Source organism: Oryx dammah, unplaced genomic scaffold (assembly GCF_014754425.2).
Source record: "Oryx dammah isolate SB20612 unplaced genomic scaffold, SCBI_Odam_1.1 HiC_scaffold_1, whole genome shotgun sequence".
In the NCBI taxonomy this organism is placed as follows: domain Eukaryota; kingdom Metazoa; phylum Chordata; class Mammalia; order Artiodactyla; family Bovidae; genus Oryx; species Oryx dammah.
Genome location: NW_024070185.1, coordinates 64,095,234 through 64,117,455, shown reverse-complemented (window position 1 = coordinate 64,117,455; position 22,222 = coordinate 64,095,234). Strand labels below are relative to the sequence as shown.

Sequence of the window (22,222 nt, the reverse complement as noted above, 5' to 3'; positions counted from 1 at the left end):
GAGCCAGTGTAGCAGGATGTCCCCTGTCTGGGGCAGTGAGGCAGTCAAGAGTTAAGTATAGTAGTACCTTACTCCAGTGCAGATGATCTTCTTTGGTTATGTCTGAATGACCGGTCAAATCAAAGGGCAGGGGAAGGATAATTGTCAAATGCACTCTGGTTTGTGCATTTAATTTCCTGGGATGAGGGTGGTGCCAGATTAGTGTTCTCCAGTCTGAATAGTCAGGATCATGTAAATGTGATTGTTGGTATCAAGATTTTCTTTGGATGCATGAAATAAGACTTTTAAATAATATTTCTGGCCAACAGTAGAAATTGTAACATCTAGAAAATTTAAGAGACTTTGTCTTGAAGGGGATGTGGGGGATTGGATTGATAGTATTTCTTGAGTTTAAATATTTTCAGAGTCATTTCAGGTAGCAGTTAAGTTGCCAAAGAGAAACAGGACCTTCAGATGCGGTGGGCGGCATGGCATGTGATGTGGTTATACTCATTTCCACCGGTGGTAGTGTAGTCATTACACTCCAACTGTGTGACCCCATGGGCTATAGTCTGCCAGGCTCCTGTGTCCGTGGGATTCTCCAGCAAGGATATTGGAGTAGGTTGTCATTCCCTTCTCCAGGGGATCTTCCCAAACAGGGATTAAACCTGGATCTTCCACATTGCAGGCAGATTCTTTACCATCTGAGCCACCAGTAGTGATGGGAGGTTAACTGTCCAGGTGATGGTATTTGTTTTTATTCTGGGGAGAAGGGCTGTTATGAACAGGTCATTAACCTCATATTTCTCTGCCTAGGTTGGATTGACTGTAATTCCTGACAGCACGGCTGGCTGTGTTTTGGGTGTTATCTGTAAGCTCCTGGATCATACGTGTGTACTTAGTGAAACTCTACTGCCGTTTCTGGCTTCTTGTTGCTACAGTCTGCTTTATTTTCTGCTTACTTTAGAGAAAGGAGAAGCAGAACATCTAAGAAAAAGGTAACAGTTTTGTACTCTTAACTTTTAATTTTTTTCCTACTTGTTCAACTCCCTTCAGTCAGTCAATCCATAAAAGATATTTCTAAAATCTAATTCTTTTTTAGAGTTTGTATATCCCTAGCTGCCTGCTTCTTTGTTCTTTTGTGAATCCACTTTGTGATGTGGTATAGCAGTCTTAGTTTTTGTTTTTTCTTGTAAGTTACAAATTTGAAAAGTTAGATGGTATTACAGAGTTTCTTGGCAGCTTTCCCTAACTTTGCTATAGATCTAGCAAGAAAAAATTTAGAAGAATGGACTCATTAATATGAGCCTTTGTGTTTTGTTTGGGCTTCATTAGAACTAAGTAGAGTCAAATTTTAAATTCATGGGTTTAAGCAAATTGTTCTAAGATGCTGGTGTTTTTTAATTATTACTTTTGCTCCTATATAATTTTTAGACTAAAGCTTCTAGGATAGTATGGAAGATTTCACTTTCATTTTCAAAAAGTGTTCTCATGCTTATGTTCTTTTCAGTATGCTGTTTACAGTTCATTGCAAGGAGGTTATTAAACAGTCTTAAGAGATGAGCACATATAAGAAAATAAAAATGACTCTGTCACATTTTGACATTTGCCTTTCAAGTCTTTTTTGAGCTTTTAAGTGTCATAGAAATATGTCATACATACGATTGTATAAAACATTTAAGTAGTTTAAAGTGTATAAACTGAACATCCATTTACCTAAATTCCAGGTTTAGGAATAGAACACTGTCAGCATGTACTCTATCCGTGTCCTTTCCATAGTTAAATTTCTCTTTTACACCTCCAGAGATCACTTCTGTGTTAGACACTTTAGTGCCTTTTTATTTAAAAGTTTTATGTGCATTTATAAACAGTGAATTTTTGTTTTGCATGTTTTAAGAGTTTGATATAAAAGGAATCATAGTGTATTTTTTGTGACTTGATTTTCATCATCATTGTGAGAGTTACTCCTGCTGATTTAAGGATGTAATTCATTTTGTTTCTCTCTACCAGCAGTCAGCAAACTTCTTTCTTTATAAAGAGTCAGATGGTGAATATTTTAGGTTTTTGTCAGAACTTGTCAGAACTACTTACCACTCCCTGATCCTATGAAAGCAGCATCAGATGATACATAAATGAATAGGTGTGGCTGTGTTCCAATAAAATTTTATTTACAAATACAGTCTGCAAGCAGGATTGGCTGTGGTCTGGTATCCTTGCTCTGTAGTATTCCTTTTTATGAATGTACTATAACTTACTGATTGGGATTTTCCCCACAGTGTTGTGTGTATTTAAAACTTGGTAGATTTCACTGTTAATATCCTGTAAAATTTACACATAAATAGATCTGACGGTACTTTTCTTACACATCATCAAACTTTAAGTCTCATAGCTCAAGAAAAACCTTTGTAAATAGCAAGGAACTTCTCAAGGTTATAAAAATTTTATAATGAGCATCCCCGTTTATGAAATAGGTATTTTGCTATTTGTCATTTCCTGTCACTTGAAATATAGGCTCTTTGTGGTACACTTATGTTTCAGAGGTCTTCTTAGTTTCTTATAGAACATTCTGCTTTGATTGTATGTGGTTGGACTGACAAAATTAAGTGTATTTAATACATTTTGCCTGTTTAAAAATTTTGTTGTAAAAGTGTTTTGTGCTGGGTATTGGAAAGTTTGATACTACGAGGACCATATGTATTTCTGGATGACGATACTTAGGCACAAGAAAGGGTTGGCAGCCAGAGCCTTAGGTACTTAAGTTTCCCTTTTGGGCTGCTCCTACCCTCCTACACAAGGTAATTGTGAGATTACAGATAATGAGAGTGCCAGTCAAACTACTGGGAACTTCACAAGTGCAAACCAAAAAATCAGGCTCGACCAATTGAGGTATTGAAAACTGTGGCCACAGTACTCTGAAGAAACTGTTGTATTGTTTCCTGGACTCTGTTAATAAATGAAAGATCTGCTGTTCAACTGAGCCCTCTTGGCTCGTAGATAGTCTGTTCTTTTCCATGGTTTTTGACTCTTTTCTCTTTGTTGCTTTGAAAGTCAGGTTATATCCTAGTGTAGGTTTGTTATTATTTACCCTGCCTGAGACTTAATTTCTTTAATCTGAAGACAAGTTTTTTTTTTTTTTCAGGTATGGGAAGTACTGTTTTTATTTCTATTATCTCACCCAGTGTTTCTGTTCTTTCCTAAAAACTCCTTTTAAACATAGGGAGCATCTGATTCTGTCCTCTCTTAACATCTTCCATTTTGCTAATTCTTTAACCCTTCTGTTGAGTTTTTATTTTGTCAGTTGTTGTTTTCCCTTTGATTCGTTTTGAGTTTTTACTTGGCTCTTTGTCATTCTTGCTTATTCTTCATTCATTGGTGTTAAATTTCTTGTCAGTTTGTTTTGTTCACTGTTTCTCTGGTGTGGGAATTCTCCCTTGTTTCGGGGAGCAGGTCAGGCTCTAGAAATTGTCACTCATGGGGATGAAGAAACCATCTCATGTTTGGGGCTGTATAACTTTCTCTGAATTCATCTGTTGTGAGAGTCTGTGGAGACCTCCCTGTGGGCAGTTTCACATTTGCGTTTTCCTGGCTTCCAGCTGTCTGCAGGGAGCCCAGTTCTTAGCTCCCCACCTTCTGTACCTGGGGCTGAAGCCTTATCTTCCGAAGCTGTTAGCTGTTGAAAACGCGTCCTAAAATCCCACATCCAGTTTGTGCCCCTGTGTTTCTATAGGAGTTCTGTCAGTTGCTGGCACCTAGAGAGTTCACCATTCTAGCTTTTGAGCTTTGCTGTATTAAGTATATTATCCATATTTCTGTGTTTAGGGGGTGGAGGATTGGTTGGTATTATCTGACAAGAATATATCCGAAGGTTGCAGTTAGTTAGTGGAACTCCTGAAAATTATATATGAAATGCTTTCATCAGTTCCTTTAGAGTATTTAGAACCATTGTTCTCTGTTGAGCTAAAGTCTCAACTTCATTGCTTCTGGTTCTGTCCTTTAAATAATTTATAGTTAAGTACAGTTATTTTTGTACATGACAACTCTTAGAAAAACCCAAGAATGACTCTTCAAATGGTATTGCTTCCATCATTTGTGGTTCCCCAGGCCATCTTCTTTTTGACCTGACAGTTTAATTGTGGTGTGTGAAGGTGAAATTCTAAACCACTCATCCCCTCAGTATACTTAATTTGGTATGACGTAGAATCTATGAGTCCTTTTAGAAGTTTTGATCCAGTTATGTGAAATTCACTCAAGTTCAAGTAGAAAATGAATATTGGGTCATTACAGTAGTGACTTGGTTTTTTAAAAAAACAAAACCCCAAAGGGTAGGAATTGTGCAGGTAGGAATTTGAAACCCAGGAAGAACCAAAGTGGCTTTCTCGAGTCTTTTCTAGATTGTGTAGTTATCATCTCTGTGCCTTTGCCTCATCATTAACTGTGTCTTTCAGTCTGACTTTCTCTTCTTGCACACCACTGTCCTGACCTGGCTGTGCATGAGTCTGCAGAAGGTCTCCAGTAAGAGGATTTGGTTGCCCTAGGATGGATTCAGTATCCACCTTTGATGCAGTTGCTGTATGTGGACTTGGGAGGGAGGTCAGATGGTGAAAGGTTTGCTGCTTCTGTGTCTAGAGGTAGTCAGGTTTTCTTAGAAAGTCTTGGGACTGGGTCGGTTATGCCTTCTTGAAACCATAGCAGACTAAGATCAGAACCTTTAGCAGCCATTGGACTTTTCCTCCATTTAATTGACGCTTTTCTAGACTGTGGTTAGACCATTTACCACTCTCATAAAACATTTCTGTTCCTGTTCTATAAAGTTACCAAAAGAATGATGCTCACTGAAATTTGGATTTACTATCTCTGGTCCATGACAGTTCCCTGACTGGCTACTTTCCTAGATGCCTTTTGGTTCCTTGTGAGCACATATTTCTCTGCAAATTTGCCCTGTTCTAACACATTGAAGAAGCTCAGAATCCAGGTCAGAGGCTTAGAGTTTCATGAGGTTCTTTTCTTATTCTCTTACCAGTGGGATATTCTTTCCCCTTTGACCTTTGGTATCGTACAACAGTTGAATGATGTTCACTGGTAGAGAATGATATGCATGTACAGGTCTTTCTGTTCTCCGGTGTATTTGTGTTAAATGTGATCACTAGGGCTTCAAGAATGTCTTGCCCAGGAAAATGCGCTTGCTAGGCTTTCTGAAACCCCTAAAATAGGGGAACGCAGCTAATTCTTCACTGCATTTGCTTACCTAGCTCTCAGTGACACTCAGTTCTTACTAGTTTTGGTTTGTGGGGTTTTATCAGAAAACACTTTGTTTCTCATTAAAAGGACATTTTTCAGTCTTGGGAAGTATGGAAAGGCCCCCTCTCCTCTATGTGTCCATTCACTGACATGTTTCTTTGTTTTGCAGGGACAAGCTCTGGGGGGTCTGTGTTTCCGTCCTGGCCCTCTTGCCTCGAGTCCTCAGGTTGATGCTGCAGAGCCTGCGGGTGAACAGAGCTGGGCCTGAGGAGCTGCCTGTAGTGGGCCAGCTGCTCCGCCTATTGCTGCAGCATGCACCCCTCAGGACCCACATGTTGACCAATGCCATCTTGGTGCAACAGATCATCAAGAATATCACAGTAAGAAGCACGAACAGGCCCACCCTACTGCTTGTACTAGATTCATGGGCATGGAGGTGGTTGTGGGAGGCCAGGGTTCCTGCACCTTGACAGACTCCTGGGATTAAGCCCAGTGTGGTGGTTTCTTAAGACTTCCCCTGGTGTCTGGTAACTGTCACTGATTGCAGAATCAGTACTAAAAGCCTTAAAATACTCAAACTAAATTAAGGTGGCAGGCAGCTTAGTTGGAAAAGGTACAGGCATCAGAGCAACTTTGTTGGGTTTTGTTGACCAAAATGAAATCATCCAAGTAAAGTTTATACTGTAACTGCCATTTATTAAATTCCCAACAAATGTTAGCTGTCATTAAGGAAATTTAGCAGGAATAAACTGCAGACCTATTTCTGGTCACTTAGGTCACTGGAGATGGGGAAGAAGCTGGAAGTTGTAGGCTTCAGCTTTGTCTAACGGTTGGTTCTGTGTTCACCTGGGGCAGGCAGCTCTGTTTAAGGATTCATTTGGGTGTTTTGGTTTGGAGAGTTGAAATGAGGTTTTTTTGATTGGAGTAAGTTATTAATTGGTATATATAATAATACTTCAGAGTCAGAGCTTATACATGCATAAACATAGGATGCATTCTGAATCTCTTCAGTAATAGAAGACGAAGCAGAATTCAGAAGTAGAAGGAAGTCAAGAATTTGGAGAATCGGCCCATCTGTATAAGAATGACAAATTGAGTCATGTAGAATTATTATTCTCAGTTGATGTTAATGCAGAGATCATGAGATTCTAGAATGCAAAAGGGCAGAAATACAGAGTAAGGGGTGGTTAATGGTGCAATTTCATTAGTGCCTAGCAGAGGTGGGAGGGAAGAGACCCAACAAGAAACTGGTAGCACTTGTGCTTGAGGATGAAACTAGTAGTTTTAACTCCCTGTGGTAATTCCCCAGTAGTAGGTTCCCTTTTCACTAAGATTTACTGGGGTAATTTATAGATGATGATATTACTGCAAGGGACTCTTGAGGTCTTGTTTGGGTGTGATAAAAACCATCAGGAAGCAGTTTTGTTACCACTCTCACATTATTCTCGTTTTCTTTGCAGACACTGAAGAGCGGAGGTGTGCAGGAGCAGTGGCTTACAGACTTACATTATTGCTTCAGCGTGTACATCACTGGGCATCCCCAGGGCCCCAACGCATTGAATACAGTGTATTGAAAAGGCACTGCAGCACCTCTGTTGGAAACTGTTTATTCACATCTAATTTTGAAGAGAGACTGATGTCATAAATGTTTGTCATTAAAGCTGAACTTTTAAAGAAGCTGTTTATGAACCTTCCTTTGCACTGAAACAGGAGACTAATGCTTGGGAGTTGCCACTGATGCATAGGCTGGCTTCTTGGATTAGCGTGTGATGTGTGGTTAAGTATATACATCCTCAGAGCTAAGTATATATAAAATACAGAGCAATAATATGGTACTTTCTGTTATATTCTAAGAAACCAGCTGAATCTTTTTGGCCCCATCTAGGCAAACCTCATTCTGTGTGTTCTCAGTCCCAGTTCATTCAGACAGCAACAGACTAGATCTTGGTTTGGCTTGGGAGTGGTTGCTTCTCGCCTTGGAGTTGTGTTGTTTACAGAGGATTTCTAGCAGGATTTCAAGACAGTACTCCCATTGTTGTGAATTTTCCTATATCTAAGTGGTGTTTGGTCTAAGCTGCAAAACTCTTAAAAAATGATTTTTCTACTAGTGATTATAATTTTTGTTATAATCATTCTCACAATAATGATGTAATTAGCCAACTGTTAAAAAAAAATCCAAGTGTTTAACACTTTGTTTCCCGTCTCTTACTGTCAAGACAGCAGTGGCAGTAATCTTAAAACAGCAGTCCTAGAAATACCTGTGAGCCTAATATGTCATTGTTTCTGCCTGTCTACATTCCTAGTAGCTTTGCCCTTAGAAGATATGAAGAAGCCCATAATCACTGATTTTATTTAAACCAGATGTTCTTTAGGAGCTGGAATGCATAGTTCGCACAGTGCCAGAGGAAAGGCAGTTTGACAAGATGGCTCACCTCTGCAGGTCAGGCAGAAAATAGAAGTAGGACGTTAAGGCCCAAGCTGGCACCCTGTGCGTGAATGATCTGGTCTGTAGGCCTGCCGACTGAGGCCTTGGGGTTAGGTGCAGCCGCCGGTGCTCAGCAGAAGGAACGCTGCTCACCGAGAGGACATGGCAGCCACCTGTGGCCTCCAGAGGCTGATGTGGAAACTAAAATGTAAGCCATCAACGGTATACCTGGTACGGTCTTACAATCTCTAAAAGCAAACACTGGGTCATGACTCTGGTCTAAAAATTATAACAGGATGTGGTGTCTGTAATGAAGTCCATTGCATTTGATTCCAGAAAAGTTGTGAGCTGAAGGCAGTTGCTGTGGGCCAGGCTCCTCCCCATCTCACTTAGGTTCTTCAGACTGGAGTCAACAAAGCCAGGCTTGCACCAGCTGGCAGGGAGAAATCCCAACCCAGCAGCATCTTCAGTGCTCACTTTTCTTAGTTCTACATAGACTCATTGTTACTATAGTCTTTTCCAGTCCTACTGAAGTGGAGGCAGATGGGCAGTTCTGCACAGGTATGGACTACCCTGGTCCTTTCAGTGCAGGTGAAGAATTTACAAAACAGTGCTATGTGAGAGCAGAAGGAAAACACATTTCTTTTCAGTTGTTACCACATTTTCAGGCTAATAAGGTTTGGGATATTAAAGTTGCCTAAAGTGTAAACGCTAATCAGAGAACTTGAAGTCTGCACTAGCTATCCGAGCCCCCCGGGCCCAGTCTTCCTTCCTTAGGCAGTCGAAGCTTTAGTTTGTTTCTTGATAGGTTAGCTGATTGCAGGTTGTAAGAAAAATTCTGTGATCTTCCACTGTTCTCAAGGAGGTGAATACACTGCAAGTTGCTCACTGTTAAATAACAGATAGATACTCAAATTATTAATGCTGAAGGGCAGGGTGAGGAGGAAAAGGGGTTTAGGTTTGGACTATCCATGGGACCCCAAAAGGTAATGGTTTATGGTAGAGACAGGATGACACAAGCCCCTCCTTTTCCATCCTCTCAAAGATACTTGACATCTTTTTAAGGAAGAAACTTGACTGTGATGGGGCAGGTGCCTGAGGAGCTAGGACTGGAACATAGGTCTTCAGTTTGTTTGAAATAACCACTATGATGCTGCTTTCTCTGCATCTCGTCTTAACACGACAGTTAAGACAGGATGCTACAGTTGGAAAACTGGTGCACTCAACCCTCTCACTTAACAAATGAGGATGCTAAGGCCCCGAGGGGTTAAGAGACGCTGTGGAGGCTGTATTGCTGAATGTTGCTCCTAACTTGCTGTGAAGCAAAGAAGCAAGCATGAAAGGTGAGTAGTTCTTTAAAAAAGTTACAAAGATAATCATTCTCTTCTGTTTTTATTACTGTTATTCAATAAAGCTGAAGTGAACTGTTTTTGAACTCTGATGTTTTCTGGCTGCTTTGCTGTATATCAAGTTATCTTGTTATCTGCATACCCCTCTGTAGGTGGGCAGGGATATTCTGCATTCATACAGGTGGTACCACTTTTACTAAGCCATGGTTATTCCATTCAATGGAATGGGATTGTTTTTTAGAGGAAGTTTTTAATGAGATGGGCCTCCAAATTTGGGACATCTCTCTCTCTTTCTCTCTCTCTCTCTCTGTTCTCTGATCCATTATGATGGTGCTTTTCTTTCTGGGTGTGGGTGGTTTGCAGGTGGGTGGGAAGACTGGGGAGAATGCAATTATTTGTTTCCTGGATGCATGTAAAGAAATAGTCCAAGGGGTTTGTTTCTTTGGTTTATCCAGCTAACTTTCTATTCCTTTTAAGAGATAAAAGCACTAACATCTCTCCTTGAGTTGAAGGTTAGGAGCCACAATCTGTACTCAGATCTGAGCACCTACAATATGCCCAACAATGCACTAAAGCCAAGTAAACAGTGAACAAAAGTCAGACATCCTTATGGAATTCTCAAAGCAAAAAAAAACTTTTCACAAACTTTTTGGCTGTGCCTCAAGCAATGTGGAATCTTAGATCCCTGACCTGGAATGGAACCCATGCCCCCTGCAATGGAAGTGCAGACTGCCAGGGAAGTCCCTCAAAGCAAAAAGTTATACTCAAAGACTAAAACACATGGCTTGTCTTCCTTGGTTCAGTTGGCCATCTGTGATGCCATGTTGCAGAAACAAATATGTCTGTCCAAGTCATGCCCATTTCATGGAAATTATAGACTTGTATTCTGAATAAAACATGGGCTGCAGCTAACTAGCTTGCTGCTCTGCCCATCAGCTTTATTCACAGGTTAATGATTAATGTGGGTAGGTAGGTGGACCTCATAAAAAACCTTTGTCCTCAAGCTTGGGTTCAGGAAAAGATTCTCTTCCGTCCTCATCCATTTTCAAGCCAGTGTAGAATAAACTAATTCATATATAGTTCTAAGAAACTATTGACTATTTTGTTTCTTCTGTCTTTAACTGTGAGTCCTTTAACTTAAAACCTCTTATACTGTTATACACCTTCATTTTTTAAAGATTTGATAGTCTTGGACTTTCTTGAGACTGAGTAAAATACCAAAAATGCTACGTCTTAAAGTAATTTTATCTAACAGTTGTTTTTGAAACTATTCTTCAATTCACTCAAGATAACTAGAGGTGTGTGTGTGTTTTTTTTCTTTTAAACCTAGAACTACGGGCCTGATTCCTGTGAGTTTCTAATTGCCCTGATCAGCCTGCCTCTGTCACATGAATTGCCCAACTCTTATTAAAGCTTTGGTAGTAATTACTGTCCCATCTCCAGATTTTCCCCCATCAAAAACTAAATGAATATTAAAGTTCATGCTGACAGTCATTGTTCACCTCCCCAGCTGCACCCTGTTCCCGCCGGATGACTGGATCAGGGACTGGGGGGAGCATGTTGCTATAGCCACCTATGAGAAACACTAGACCTGGCATTAACTGCTGACAGCACTGAACTTATCACCCACATTTAATGCTGGCATGAATGGAGGGGCCCTGAGTAAGACACTCTTGTCTTGGGCTAAAAAGAAAGTTCCCTGAACTGCCTGTGTGAGTGAAAGTGTGGACAGCTGAACCTGAGCTGGACCTGCTATTAAAATGTCCTCCTGAGGTGGCCCTAAAAGGCAAAAGCCAGAATTTGTAGTAAAAGGACTTCTTCCCATCTTTGAGGAGGAGATGGTGGATCTTAATGGGAAACCAAAACAGAACAAGAACTCCCAGGATATTACTCTGAAGAATAACAGTATTTGTGCTTACCCTTCCTGTATGTGAACAAGTATGGTAAAGTGATCAGTAATAAGTGCTATTTATTATTTCTGCTGGAGGTAATGTTATGGTTTTGGGTTATAAAAACAATTTGTCTCTTCTGAAGAAGAGATGTTTATTGTGGTGATGATTCCATGAAAGGGGGATGAAAACCATGCAGTCCTGAAATCAACTGGCCATTGGAACCCCCTGGCAGTCTGCTCTAATGTCTCCACCTTTAGGGATGAAACAGAAAAGGGAAGTGCTTCTCACATGGTCCCCCCTGTCTGCTTTGCCCATGTAGGGACTGCCTTACCTGAGTTGAGACCCAGCACAGAGTGGGCTTTTGAAGATCTTGTGGGCTGACGTACTTTCCCTTCTTGAGAACCTGAAATCAACCAACAATTACCTGTTTTTAAACCAGTGACAGCTGTAGCCTGACCAAGTGCTGAATTTCTTATTGAGGTGAAGCCTTGAGCTTGCAGGTGTCCACCAAGATAAATTAGGTATGTGGAGAACCACATAGGTCCGGGGTTAAGTCTGGAGATTTTGCTGCTAGGGCCACAGATCTGTTTGTGAAGGTGCCTTAACTTTTGTTCCCTCCATCGAGGAGCAAGTCAGGCACTTTCTAGAGCTGAAAGGGTTTCAGTATGCAGCAGTTTATTTGCCAAACAAACAAGCATGTACTTTAGTGCTTGGATCTGGGGTGTTCCCATAGACAGGCAGCTCTGTGCTATCTAAGCACAGGGAAGGTCAGCATGAGGCAGGCAGGGTCAGCCTGGACCTGGGATCCTCTAATGAGAATTTAAGGGGAAACCCAGCAGCAGTCTAGAGAGCTTGTGTGGTGAGGCTTCCATGAGGAAGCCCAGCAGACGATCTCTTGGCAGTAAGGCTCTCTTGGTTGAGATCAGAATGCTTCATGAAACCAATTCCAACCCAGAGTTGCTGCAAGGGAGGCATAAATATGATGAGAATTCTCTTTGGCTGTTTAATACAGTTCCTACCTAAATGGACGTTTGCCCAGTGTAATTAAATCCTGTTTCAAAATCTGAGGTGACACACTTTGGGGGTGCTACCGTAAAGTACACAGAAGGACAGTTACCGTAGATCTGTTTGAGCACTGAGTGCCTGGTGGGCTTGGTGCCTGAGCTGCCCTTGGGGGGACTCTTGGTGGTCTTGCTTACTGCCATGGTCTTTGGGGGTTTCAGTTCCAGTTCCTTCCTCCAAACCTGGAGGATCAAAGCCAGGCACTCTTGGTTCCATCTGTCCATATCTCTGGCTCCAAGCTGCTTCAAGTGCAGGAGGTGCGACAGGTGCTTCCTGAGCTGGTAGCTGGCGAGTCAGAGGAGGGCAGAGAATTTAAGGTCATAGTACTGAGAAAACCAATGTCCCTTGAAGTTCCTAGAAGCTATAAGATAGTAGTTGCTAAACTCTTGTGAGATTCATTCAAACTCCCATTCCTAATTTCAGTGGCAATATGTTGTATATTGAGTTCTGCCCCTATCCATCAGTATTTCCTGAACTAGGAATCACTTAGATGGGTCCTTGCCAAAGTGGGACAGGACGTGTAAACAAATGAAGTATGAGAAGTACTATGTGAGAGCTAGGAGCTAGATGGCTGGTGTTTGTGCTGGGTTTTAAGGGGTAAGTGAAAGCTTGCTAGGCAGGGAAGGGCATTCTGGGAAGCAGAATTGACATGATTAGAGATGTGGGCATTTGTGCATGAATCTTTACTAGCGGAGTGAGACGTGTGCAAAGGATTACGTATTTGGTAAGGCAAGGAGAATTGGATATTGGGCCCTACTGTGGAAGGAACCAGCATTTGGTCAGGGCCTCCTGAATACCAGGCACCTCCCCTGTGGTTAAGTCTGAAAGTAAACCTGTGAGGTAGATGTTATGAGGCTGAGTAGAGGGGAACATCACCAAGATGATGACATAAGTCCATTTTGACTGCTCCCCATCACAAGAACAGCAGCTAATATTCACGGATAAAGACAGCAGTGAGAAAATCCTGGAACATGGGGATGAGGCTAAAGGAACCCCTGCTCCAGAGACTCAGACAGATTTAGAAGGGTTATCGTGTGAGCAGCTCCATGCTGACAGCATTGCCTTCCCCCAGGCTGGCACAGCATCACATGGAGAGGTCTGCCCTGAGCCTGCTAGGCTTCCAGTGGGAAAAGAGCCCAGGATGGACATCCAGCTCCCCCAGCATCATGGGCTGCTTCTTGGGAGCAACTCCTGTCTTACTCCATGGGGACTGCAAGGGACTCTGGGACTTCACCCCTGGGAATCCAGTGATGACAGAGAAGGAATGAGGGGCTTGTAACAACCAGCAGAGGGATCTTGGCAGAGACTACCTGTAGAGTCCAAGTAGTAGTTCAAACCAGTAGCTCTGACTGGACTCTGTAGAAACAAGATGGCAGTACAGGCTGACCAGGGAGCCCCTGGAGTTCAAGTTTCCCTGATCCAGTTTCTTATACAAAAAACCTTGCTGGCCTTGGAGCCTAGTCTGACCCTGCCCCGGCAGGAGAGCGGAGTCATAGCCCAGCCCATGGCTGAGTGTAGTTTCTGGTCGCTTCCTGACCAGAAAGGCTGGCCAGACCACCTGGAAGCTGTGTAGCCCAGGAATGCTCAAGAATAGTGCAAAGCAGGCAGAGCTGATCATCCTCAAAGCCAACAGCATTGTTCAGCCAGGGACCTTGGGGAGCAGGGCAGCTTGAATCAAGATCACGAAGAAGCCACCTTTGAAACCAGTTCCGCCACTCTGTCCGAGTAGGGAAAGTAATTCCAAGCCCCACCATGGCTGAATACAGCCTTCAGCCCGTCCAACCAGGGGACCTCACCAGAGTACACTCAAGCCTTGAAACCCATCCCATAGTCCTTAGAGTAGCACTTGAAGAGAGGACTGCCCGTGGCTTTCCCCTCTACAGAATAAAACTAGTGGCTGTGTCTGGCCAGGGAATTCAGTGCCCATGCTGGGGAGTCCTATCCAACCAGAGCAGGAAGGTAAATCCTAGCTCTGCCTACTGCCAGTCTCGACTAAGTATGTCTGACCAGAGAATCCGGGCAACTTGCAGAGCCCAACCTACAGCCTCACTTGAGCAGGGAACCAAAGCAGCAGCCCTGTCCACCCCCCGCCACACAATCTTAGAGCTTAGGCAGTGGCCTTGCCCAGAAAGAGAAAGTACATTATCAGCAGACACATCCAGAAACCCAAACTGAGCTCAGTGTTGAAGAACCATCTCTGCCAAAACAAACTTGTGAGAGGAGACTGCTTATTCAAATGCACAGATGCCAACATAAGGGACCAAGGATACAATTCCCCCCACCGCCAAAAAAAAAAAAAAAAAGAAAAACCACAGGTAAATATGATGCCAAAGGGAATGATGATATTTTAAGATACTGTATATAAGCTTCATGGTAATCACAGGGGTAAAACCTGTACTAATTACACCAAGGAACATGATAAGTCAATGCAGATTGATACCAGAAAGCATCAAAACACACAAAAAAGATAGTAGGATACGATGGAACAATGGATCAAAAAAACAAGAGCAAAATGGCAACAGTATATCCTTACCTACTAATAATTGGGCTGAGGTGGCGCTAGCGGGAAAGAACCTGCCTGCCCATGCAGGAGATGTGAGAGACGTGGGTTCGATCCCTGGGTTGGGGAGAGCGCCTGGAGGAGGGCATGGCAACCCACTCCAGTATTCTTGCCTGCAGTATCCCATGGACAGAGGAGCCTGGAGGGCTACAGTCCATAGGGTCACACGGACTCGGGCATGACTGAAGCAACTTAGCACACATGTACCAATAATTACTTTAAATGTAGAAAATTTAAAACAGAACTACCATATGATCCAGCATTCCCACTTCTGAGTATATAACTGAAGGAGATAAAAGCTGTACATTGAAGAGATCCCTATATCCATAGCAGCAGCATTTTACAATAGCTAGGACATGGAAACAACATAAGTGTCCATTGATGGATGAATGAATAAAGAAGTTGTTTTATATATATATACACACACAATAGAACACTGTACATTATATATGTATTATCAGTTCAGTCAGTCATGTCCGACTCTGCGACCCCATGGACTGCAGCACGCCATGCTTCCCTCCCAGTCCATCACCAACTCCCGGAGCCTACTCAAACTCATGTCCATCGCATCAGTGATGCCATCCAACCATCTCGTCCTCTGTTGTCCCCTTCTCCCACCTTCAGTCTTTCCCAGCATCAGGGTCTTTTCCAGTGAGTCGGTTCTTCGCATCAGGTGGCCAAAGTATTGGAGTTTCAGCTTCAGCATCAGTCCTTCCAATGAATATTCAGGACTGATTTTCTTTAGGATTAACTGGTTGGATCTCCTTGCAGTCCAAGGGACTCTCAAGAGTCTTTTCAAAACCACATTTCAAAAGCATCAATTCTTCAGGACTCAGCTTTCTTTACAGTCCAACTCTCACATCCATACGTGACTACTGGAAAAACCATAGCTTTGACTAAACGGACCTTTGTTGGTAATGTCTCTGCTTTTTAATATGCTGCCTAGGTTGGTCATAGTGTTTCTTCCTATATATATGTATTATATATATACACAATAGAATATTATTCAGTCATAAAAAGAAATGCTGCCATTTGCAGCCACACAGATGAACCCTAAAGACCTTATTTCAGATAAATACTGTATTATTTCACTTACATGTGCAATCTTCAAAAACAAATCCATAGAGAAATCAGATTTGTGGTCATCAGAGATTGGAGGAGAGGAATTGGATGGACATGATCAAAAGGTACAAACTTCCAGTTATAAGACAAGTAAGTACTGGGGATACAATGTACAATGTGATGACTACAGTTAACACTTCTTTATGATATATGTGAAAGTTTTTAAAGAGTAAATCCTAAGAGTTCTCACCACAAGGGAAAAAACCTTTTACCTATGTGAGATGATGGTGTTCACTAACCTTATGTGGTAATGGTTTTATCACATATGTAAGCCAAGTCATTATGCTGTACACGTTAAACTTACGCAGGGCCACATCTCAATTATATCACAATAAAAATTGGAGGGAAAAAGCTCACAGAGCCAGGAGAAGCCAACATTCAGATCAGTGCTTGTCTAGTCCAGCAGCCAAACACTGCTAATGACTTGGTCTCTACTCTGTTCTTGGTGGGGATGCTCAGAGATTTCTAAGAACAGTGGCAAAGGTTAAGAGCTGAGTCTTACTAAAACCATTCTGCTGGAGGGTGGAGCCTGGGTGGGGGAGGGGAGGGGCACCAGGATGATGGCTATATTTACCTCTGGTGTTTTCCTTCCAGTGTTTATCCCATGTGCACTCCTGAAGCTCTTATTGAGCCCTTGGCTGTTGTGCAGCCTCCCAGGGAAGCTGCACCAGGGCCCACAGGGAGCTGCATGCCCGGTCTTAAAATACACCAGACGGGACAGAACCTTCTTCCCAAGTGCTCGAAGCTCTGTGCAGTGCTTGGTGCAACCCTTCCCTCCTGTCCTAAAGGCTATCTCGGTAGAACTACAGCAATTTTTCCTTTCTTTCCCCAGAGCATGACAAACCATGGCACCCCTTTACTAGAATGTACCATGTTTTCAAAAAGCCAATTATAGAGAGAAGTAAGCGTTATGGGACAACATGGCTCCCCAGTTCAATTCTCCCATATCCCCTGCTCTGCGAGCAGAGGCTGGGAACCGAGGGGTTGGCTGAAGCTGTAGCAAACTGCCACCTCATGGACTCTGGTGTGAAGACTGAGTCTGCCTGCTGGTCTCCTGTTCTCAAGGAGAATGTGCACTCCGGTTTGCTGAGAATCCAAATACACTCAATGGTCCCTTTCGGCCTGGGTGCAGGGCTCTTGCTGTGATCCAGCTGCTCCTTGCTTATTTACTTCAAAACATGCTGGAGAGGAGCTGATGAGAAGTGCCTTTCACAGCAACTCCTCTTCATCACAGCAACTTCCCAGCGTAGCCTAGCTTGTCCAGTATCCAGTTTCAACCTTTAAATTAGTCAAGCCTTGACTGGTAATAAAACTCACATTCTAGGACGAAGTTTCATTTTCTATGGCTCCCAGGTTCAATCTGCTCACCCTGTCCCGTGTGTTTTCAGCTGGCCTGCCTGCTTCCCTGGGCATTATGTCCTAGGACTGTGACCTGAGTTTATGGGAGCTCATGTGCTAAGCCCTGCTCCCTACCCCTGCCCTCAGGGCCCCTGAGGACACCTCGGACACCCTGCATCATCCTGGATGGCACTGAGGGCTCCTGGGCTTCAAACAGAAGACAGACATGGCTGTAGCAGAATCAATGAAGGGGTTTTAACTGTCGCTTGGCACAGGACTTGCCACAGTCTGCAGCTTCCCAGAAGCCCTTTGGGAGCTGATTTCCCAGGACTCAGAAATGCACAGGGTGCAACCAGAGGGGCCTGTGTTAACTACCTCCCCAGGTGGGCACACAGACTGTGAGTCCACTGTTCTTGAGAAGAATGACTGAAGGCTCATTTGCTGCTGCGGACACTGGCTGACAGGACCTGTCAGCTGCTGACTCTTCAAAGGAGCCAGAGGCCAGCCTGACAGGGAGGCCCTGCAGCTGGGGAGCAGCTGTGGGGTTCGACGTGGCAAGCCTCACAGGCTTGTTTGGATCCCAGGTTTCAGCTGAGATACTTAACAAGAAGTTCCTCTGGGATGGTAGCCAGTGTATGTCCTGGCAGAACACCCAAGAGGGGGAGCAAGGACCCTTCCTATCTGTGGCTTCAGAGGTCACCGGTCTGAGTGGGAGGCCAGTACTGGCACATACCAGCTCTGTAAGTAGGGCTGGCTGATGAACCTCTCTGTGCTTGTCTCCTCCACTGTGGAACGGGGGGAAGAACAGTGTCCCCGGTATCCTTCACAGGCTTACTGTGAGGATTACCCAAGTTAATACATGCACAACTACTTAGAGCAGTGTCTGGCGGGAGTGCCAGATGAATGCAACTACTGGTATTAGTAACAGTGATAACAGCAAACCCCATAACATTATAAAAACATGTTGATGCAGTGAGACCATCCAGACAGCCTATTCTCCAGCCTGTTCTGAGGTGAACAGCATGAGGTTGGCCTGTGCCTCCATCATTTTGACCACGGCACACACTACCTTCGCAGAGAACCTAAGGGAAAGATACATGGACTTAAGTCAGACGGAACTTCGAGTGCTGGATCTCACCATTAGCACCAGCCTCGTCTCCTGAGAACATCTGCTTGTCTGAAAAACAGGGATACGAATCCCTGTCGTGTCAGCTCGTGGCATGGCTGGGAGAGCTGAGGAGATCAGGCATGAGGCGACTGTAAGCAGCCACGAGCCTAAGCAGACATGAAGATGCGCTACAGTGATGACCGTGCAGGCCCCAGGCAGGTCACTGGGCTCCGGGTTAGACTTCAGCACGAAGATCCCTGAGGCGTCTCCCTGGACCTCCCAAGACACTCAGCTCTCCCTCTGCCAGCGTTAGGGTCTCTGGCACTTTTATCTCCCAACAGAGGCATTGGTACATGGCACACCTGTGCTCGCGCTGATCTGCTTGCTTTGTTCCCCCATCAAGCTTCCTCTCTACCAAGACAGAGACCACATGGCTCCCACCTGCCCATGACGGGTCCGGCCCTGCCCCTGGGTGTGGTCATCACTGGAAGACCTAATCTGGATTCGGGCCCTAGGAGGGCCTGCAGTATGAAAGGGATTATGAGAGATGAGAAAACCTGAAACAAAGGACTTCTGCAGTCTTCCCAGACTTACAGATGGGTGTATTCATCTCAGTACTTCAGGAAGCCCCCCAACCCCCACCACTCCCAGCACTCACTCCACTTTCTGAGCTCACACAGGTTTCTATAACTTTCAGCCACTCGATGCACTGTATCTAATTCCTGAGTAGTAAAGAGGGAAAATTATCTCACATGTGCAGTGCTTTAGAACTTACAAAGCACACGTTATCTCATCCCAGCAAACTGTCACAAAAGCAGGACAGGTTGCAGCAATTGTTAAACACTGTTTTACAGGGGAGGAAACCGAGGGTCAGGGAGGCCATTGCTCAAGGTCAGATAACATGTTAGAGCTTCACCTGAAACTCAGGCTCCCCGGTTTTTCATTTACACCCCACTATCTTGGGTGCTTTCCTATCTTTCTGGGCAAAAACACCTTCCAAATAGCTTAATATAAATTATTAAGATCTAAACATGTATGAATCTCATAGGTAGGCTCAGTAAAATTGGCCTTGTCAGGCCAGCACATGCAATTCACTAGAAAGTTTCCTGGTGGCTCCATGGTAAAAAAAAATCCACCTGCCAATGCAGGAGACACAGGTTCAATCCCTGGTCTGGGAAGATCCCACATGCCTCAGAGCAACTAAGCCTGTGTGCTACCACTACCGAGTCTGCTCTAGAGCACATCCTCTGCAACAAGAGAAGCCACTGCAATGAGAAGCCTGCCCATCACAACTAAAGAGTAGCCTCCGCTCACCTCAACCAGAAAAAAGCCCATGCAGCTATGCAGACCCAAAGAAGCCATAAATAAATAAAACTGCATATGTCAAGAAAGTGTCCCAGAGAGAGGGGGTGTCACGCCAGGTGGAAGACAGCCACAGAGCCAGAGCTGTGATGGCACCCTGCCTTCATACCTCCTCCAGGCCCGCTGGATGACCGCCGCGGCCTTGTGCTTTCTGCGGAACAGCTCCTTCCTGCTTCTTTCTCTCTGGATGATCTGCAGCCGCAGCTCTACGGGGAGAAGGTCAATGTTCACAGTCTGCCCAGGGAGGGGACCAGGAGCTGGATAAGTCTCCTTGGGTAGTCGAGTGTCCTCAGACCGGGCCGATGTCCCCAGCTTCCTGACTCCTGATCTCAACACCTCTGTGCTTGGTGGCAAATCTGAGGAGGTCCCTCCTGTGAGCTTGTCCTGGGTCACTGTGTTCCTTGGCGTCCGGTTGTAGAGAGGACTCTGCCCAGTGTGGACCACTTCCCCCTTGGCACTGCCAGGCCGGCTGGACCCAGCCGGGGAGCGCCTACCTCCTCTGAGCTCCTGGCTGCGCCTCTTCGGGGAGGCACGCACGGCCTTGGGTGCTGTGTTCTGCCGCCGGCTGGCCTTCCAGTGGCTGTCCTGCTGTGGAAGGCTTGCAGCTGCCCAGCTGGCCTCCTTGCCTTCCACATCGGGCCCAGCCCCCTTGACATGGGAGGGCTGCTTGGAGGAGCCTTTCTCCTTGTCACAGTGCTGCTCACAAGCTGTCTCACCTCTGGGCTTCTCAGCAGGGGAGACTCCCAGACACCTGTTCCCATCACTGCCTTCGCTGGGGCTGAAGTGGACACAGGCAGATCGGCCTTTAGAATGTTCTCTGGCTGTTTCTTGGGGAGACAAGGAAGAAGGGGAGGAACCATTATTGTCCAAAACTTGCAGGGTAGGGCAGTTCTGCCCACTTGTTCACCAAAAAAACATTCAGACTTTTCCTTTCGTGTCACCATGATAGTGATAGTATGATTAGGAAAAACTGTTTAACTTCTTTTTCTAGTAATGGTAGGTTAGATAACCTGAAAGCCTTCCCCTATAGAAACCTAGAAATTCTGACTAAAATATAATAAACGTTATTTTAAAAGTACCGTAGTGCCTTCAAGAAAAATAAAAGAAATCCCTGGGGGCCAGAAACAAAGAGAAAATTGAGAACTCTAGTAATAAGCTTGTGAGCTGATCCAGCGACTGTCAGGCAGGTGGTAGTGGTGAAGTGGGCAATGGCTGGTCTTATTAAATAACAGATTGTTTCAACATCCAGATAAGAACAGAAGACAAGCCTTGCAAGCAGAAAGTTAACTGGAAACAGGACACTGCATGAAGTCAGGACTCTTGAGGCAGTAAACTCTTGGGAAATGATAATCCAGATAAAAATATCTTCCCAGCACTGCTGCTGCTGCTGCTACTAAGTCGCTTCAGTCGTGTCCGACTCTGTGTGACCCCATAGACGGCAGCCCACCAGGCTCCCCTGTCCCTGGGATTTTCCAGGCAGAGTACTGGAGTGGGGTGCCATCGCCTTCTCCGCTTCCCAGCACTAGAAGATGATAAAGAAATTTGTCTCAGCCTCAGTTCCAGATAGGGTAAAGGGTCATCCATGAGAGTTTGAAACCAAAGTGCTATGCCTCACATAAGTTTGGTATTCATTTATTCTCAACCCAGAGGAAAAATTAATATAAAAATTAGTCTCAGAATGGTGGTAATGCAGGGGGCCTCATAGAAGCAAACACAGGCCGCACAGAGGGGACCTCCTAAAAATAACTTTGCAATCCATAATTACAAAATACACAAGGAAACAGCCTACTATGAGGGATAGTTAACAGAGAAAAATAACAAGATTAGATCAACAAAAATGTCAACTAACAGAACAATGTGTATGTGCACATATGTGTGCACAAAGCGTACTCATTAAACACACAAAAGAAGTTCAAAGTTAGAGAAAAAAAATTTAAATAACTAAATATAATTATCTAAAATGAAAATATGTTAGTCTTGAGGTAATAAACAGTGAAGGAACTTCTGCTTCTATAATGGCAGAATTAACGCATACTCACCAATAAGGACAATCAAAAAGCTAAAATATTACAATCACCTGTTTGCCAGGTGGCGCTAGTGGTAAAGAAACTGCCTGCCAATGCAAGAGACATCAGTTCGATCCCTGGGTTGGGAAGATCTGGAAAAGGAAATGGCAACCCACTCCAGTATTCTTGCCTGGAGAATCCCAAGGATAGAGGAGCCTGGTGGGCTACAGTCCATGTGGTTGCAAACAGTCAGATACAACTGAAGTGACTTAGCATGCATGCACCTGTCTGAGGCACTGAAGAGCTAACAAGGCAGGGAAAAAAAACAAGGCCAAGATCCAAGAAAATCAGGTGACCAGGAGATGAACAACGCATTTGGAGCTATATATCCCTAAGGAAATAAGCTCCTTGAGGTTTGGCGGACAAAACTTGGAGCCCAGATTCAGCCAAAGAGCATTGTTTTGGATTGGGCCCCTCGATGGCTATTCCAGGGAGAAAAGGTGAACTGGCAGTGGACTGACCCTTGCCGGCACTGAAAGCCCCACTCTGTATCATCTCAGTTCTGGGACCACATTACGGTGACCCTGGATTGCTCTTTCTCCTGAATGCCTGGCAGAAATCAATGTAAATCTGCCCTGGAGGAATTATTAATCATACCATGCTAGGCTTTAAGTTATTTCTCTAATTTGTTATACTCAATGGTCCAGTACTTAGTGAGAAATATACAGGGAGATGATACAAGGGAAAATTGAGAGGAGAGAGGGAGAGAGAATAGACAATA

General features: G+C 44.2%; 2 protein-coding genes across 7 annotated transcripts in view; one reads left to right on the top strand and one right to left on the bottom strand.

The window, feature by feature from the left end:
• TEX10 (testis expressed 10) overlaps positions 1-6,894 on the top strand; it is a 44,869-nt gene extending 37,975 nt beyond the window's left edge. For both annotated transcript variants that reach the window (XR_005720882.1, XM_040239080.1), the window contains exons 13-15: positions 796-977; positions 5,387-5,597; positions 6,678-6,894. Coding sequence is in view for 1 of the 2 variants with exons in the window: in XM_040239080.1 (XP_040095014.1) it covers positions 796-977; positions 5,387-5,597; positions 6,678-6,791 (507 nt within the window). In the remaining variant the exon portion in view is untranslated. The remainder of the gene's footprint in view (positions 1-795; positions 978-5,386; positions 5,598-6,677) is intronic.
• The window catches only part of INVS (inversin), a 132,564-nt gene continuing 116,229 nt past the window's right edge, over positions 5,888-22,222 (bottom strand). For 2 of the 5 annotated variants that reach the window (XM_040239040.1, XM_040239064.1), the window contains 4 exons: positions 19,545-20,262; positions 12,001-12,230; positions 11,215-11,286; positions 7,383-8,530 (listed from right to left, as the gene is read on the bottom strand). In XM_040239040.1, coding sequence (XP_040094974.1) covers positions 8,379-8,530; positions 11,215-11,286; positions 12,001-12,230; positions 19,545-20,262 — 1,172 coding nt within the window. In that variant the 3' untranslated portion in view covers positions 7,383-8,378. Of the gene's footprint in view, positions 6,366-7,382; positions 8,531-9,704; positions 11,135-11,214; positions 11,287-12,000; positions 12,231-19,544; positions 20,263-22,222 lie in introns of those variants that run through there. The other 3 variants (XM_040239070.1, XM_040239054.1, XM_040239046.1) reach the window with 3 other exon arrangements.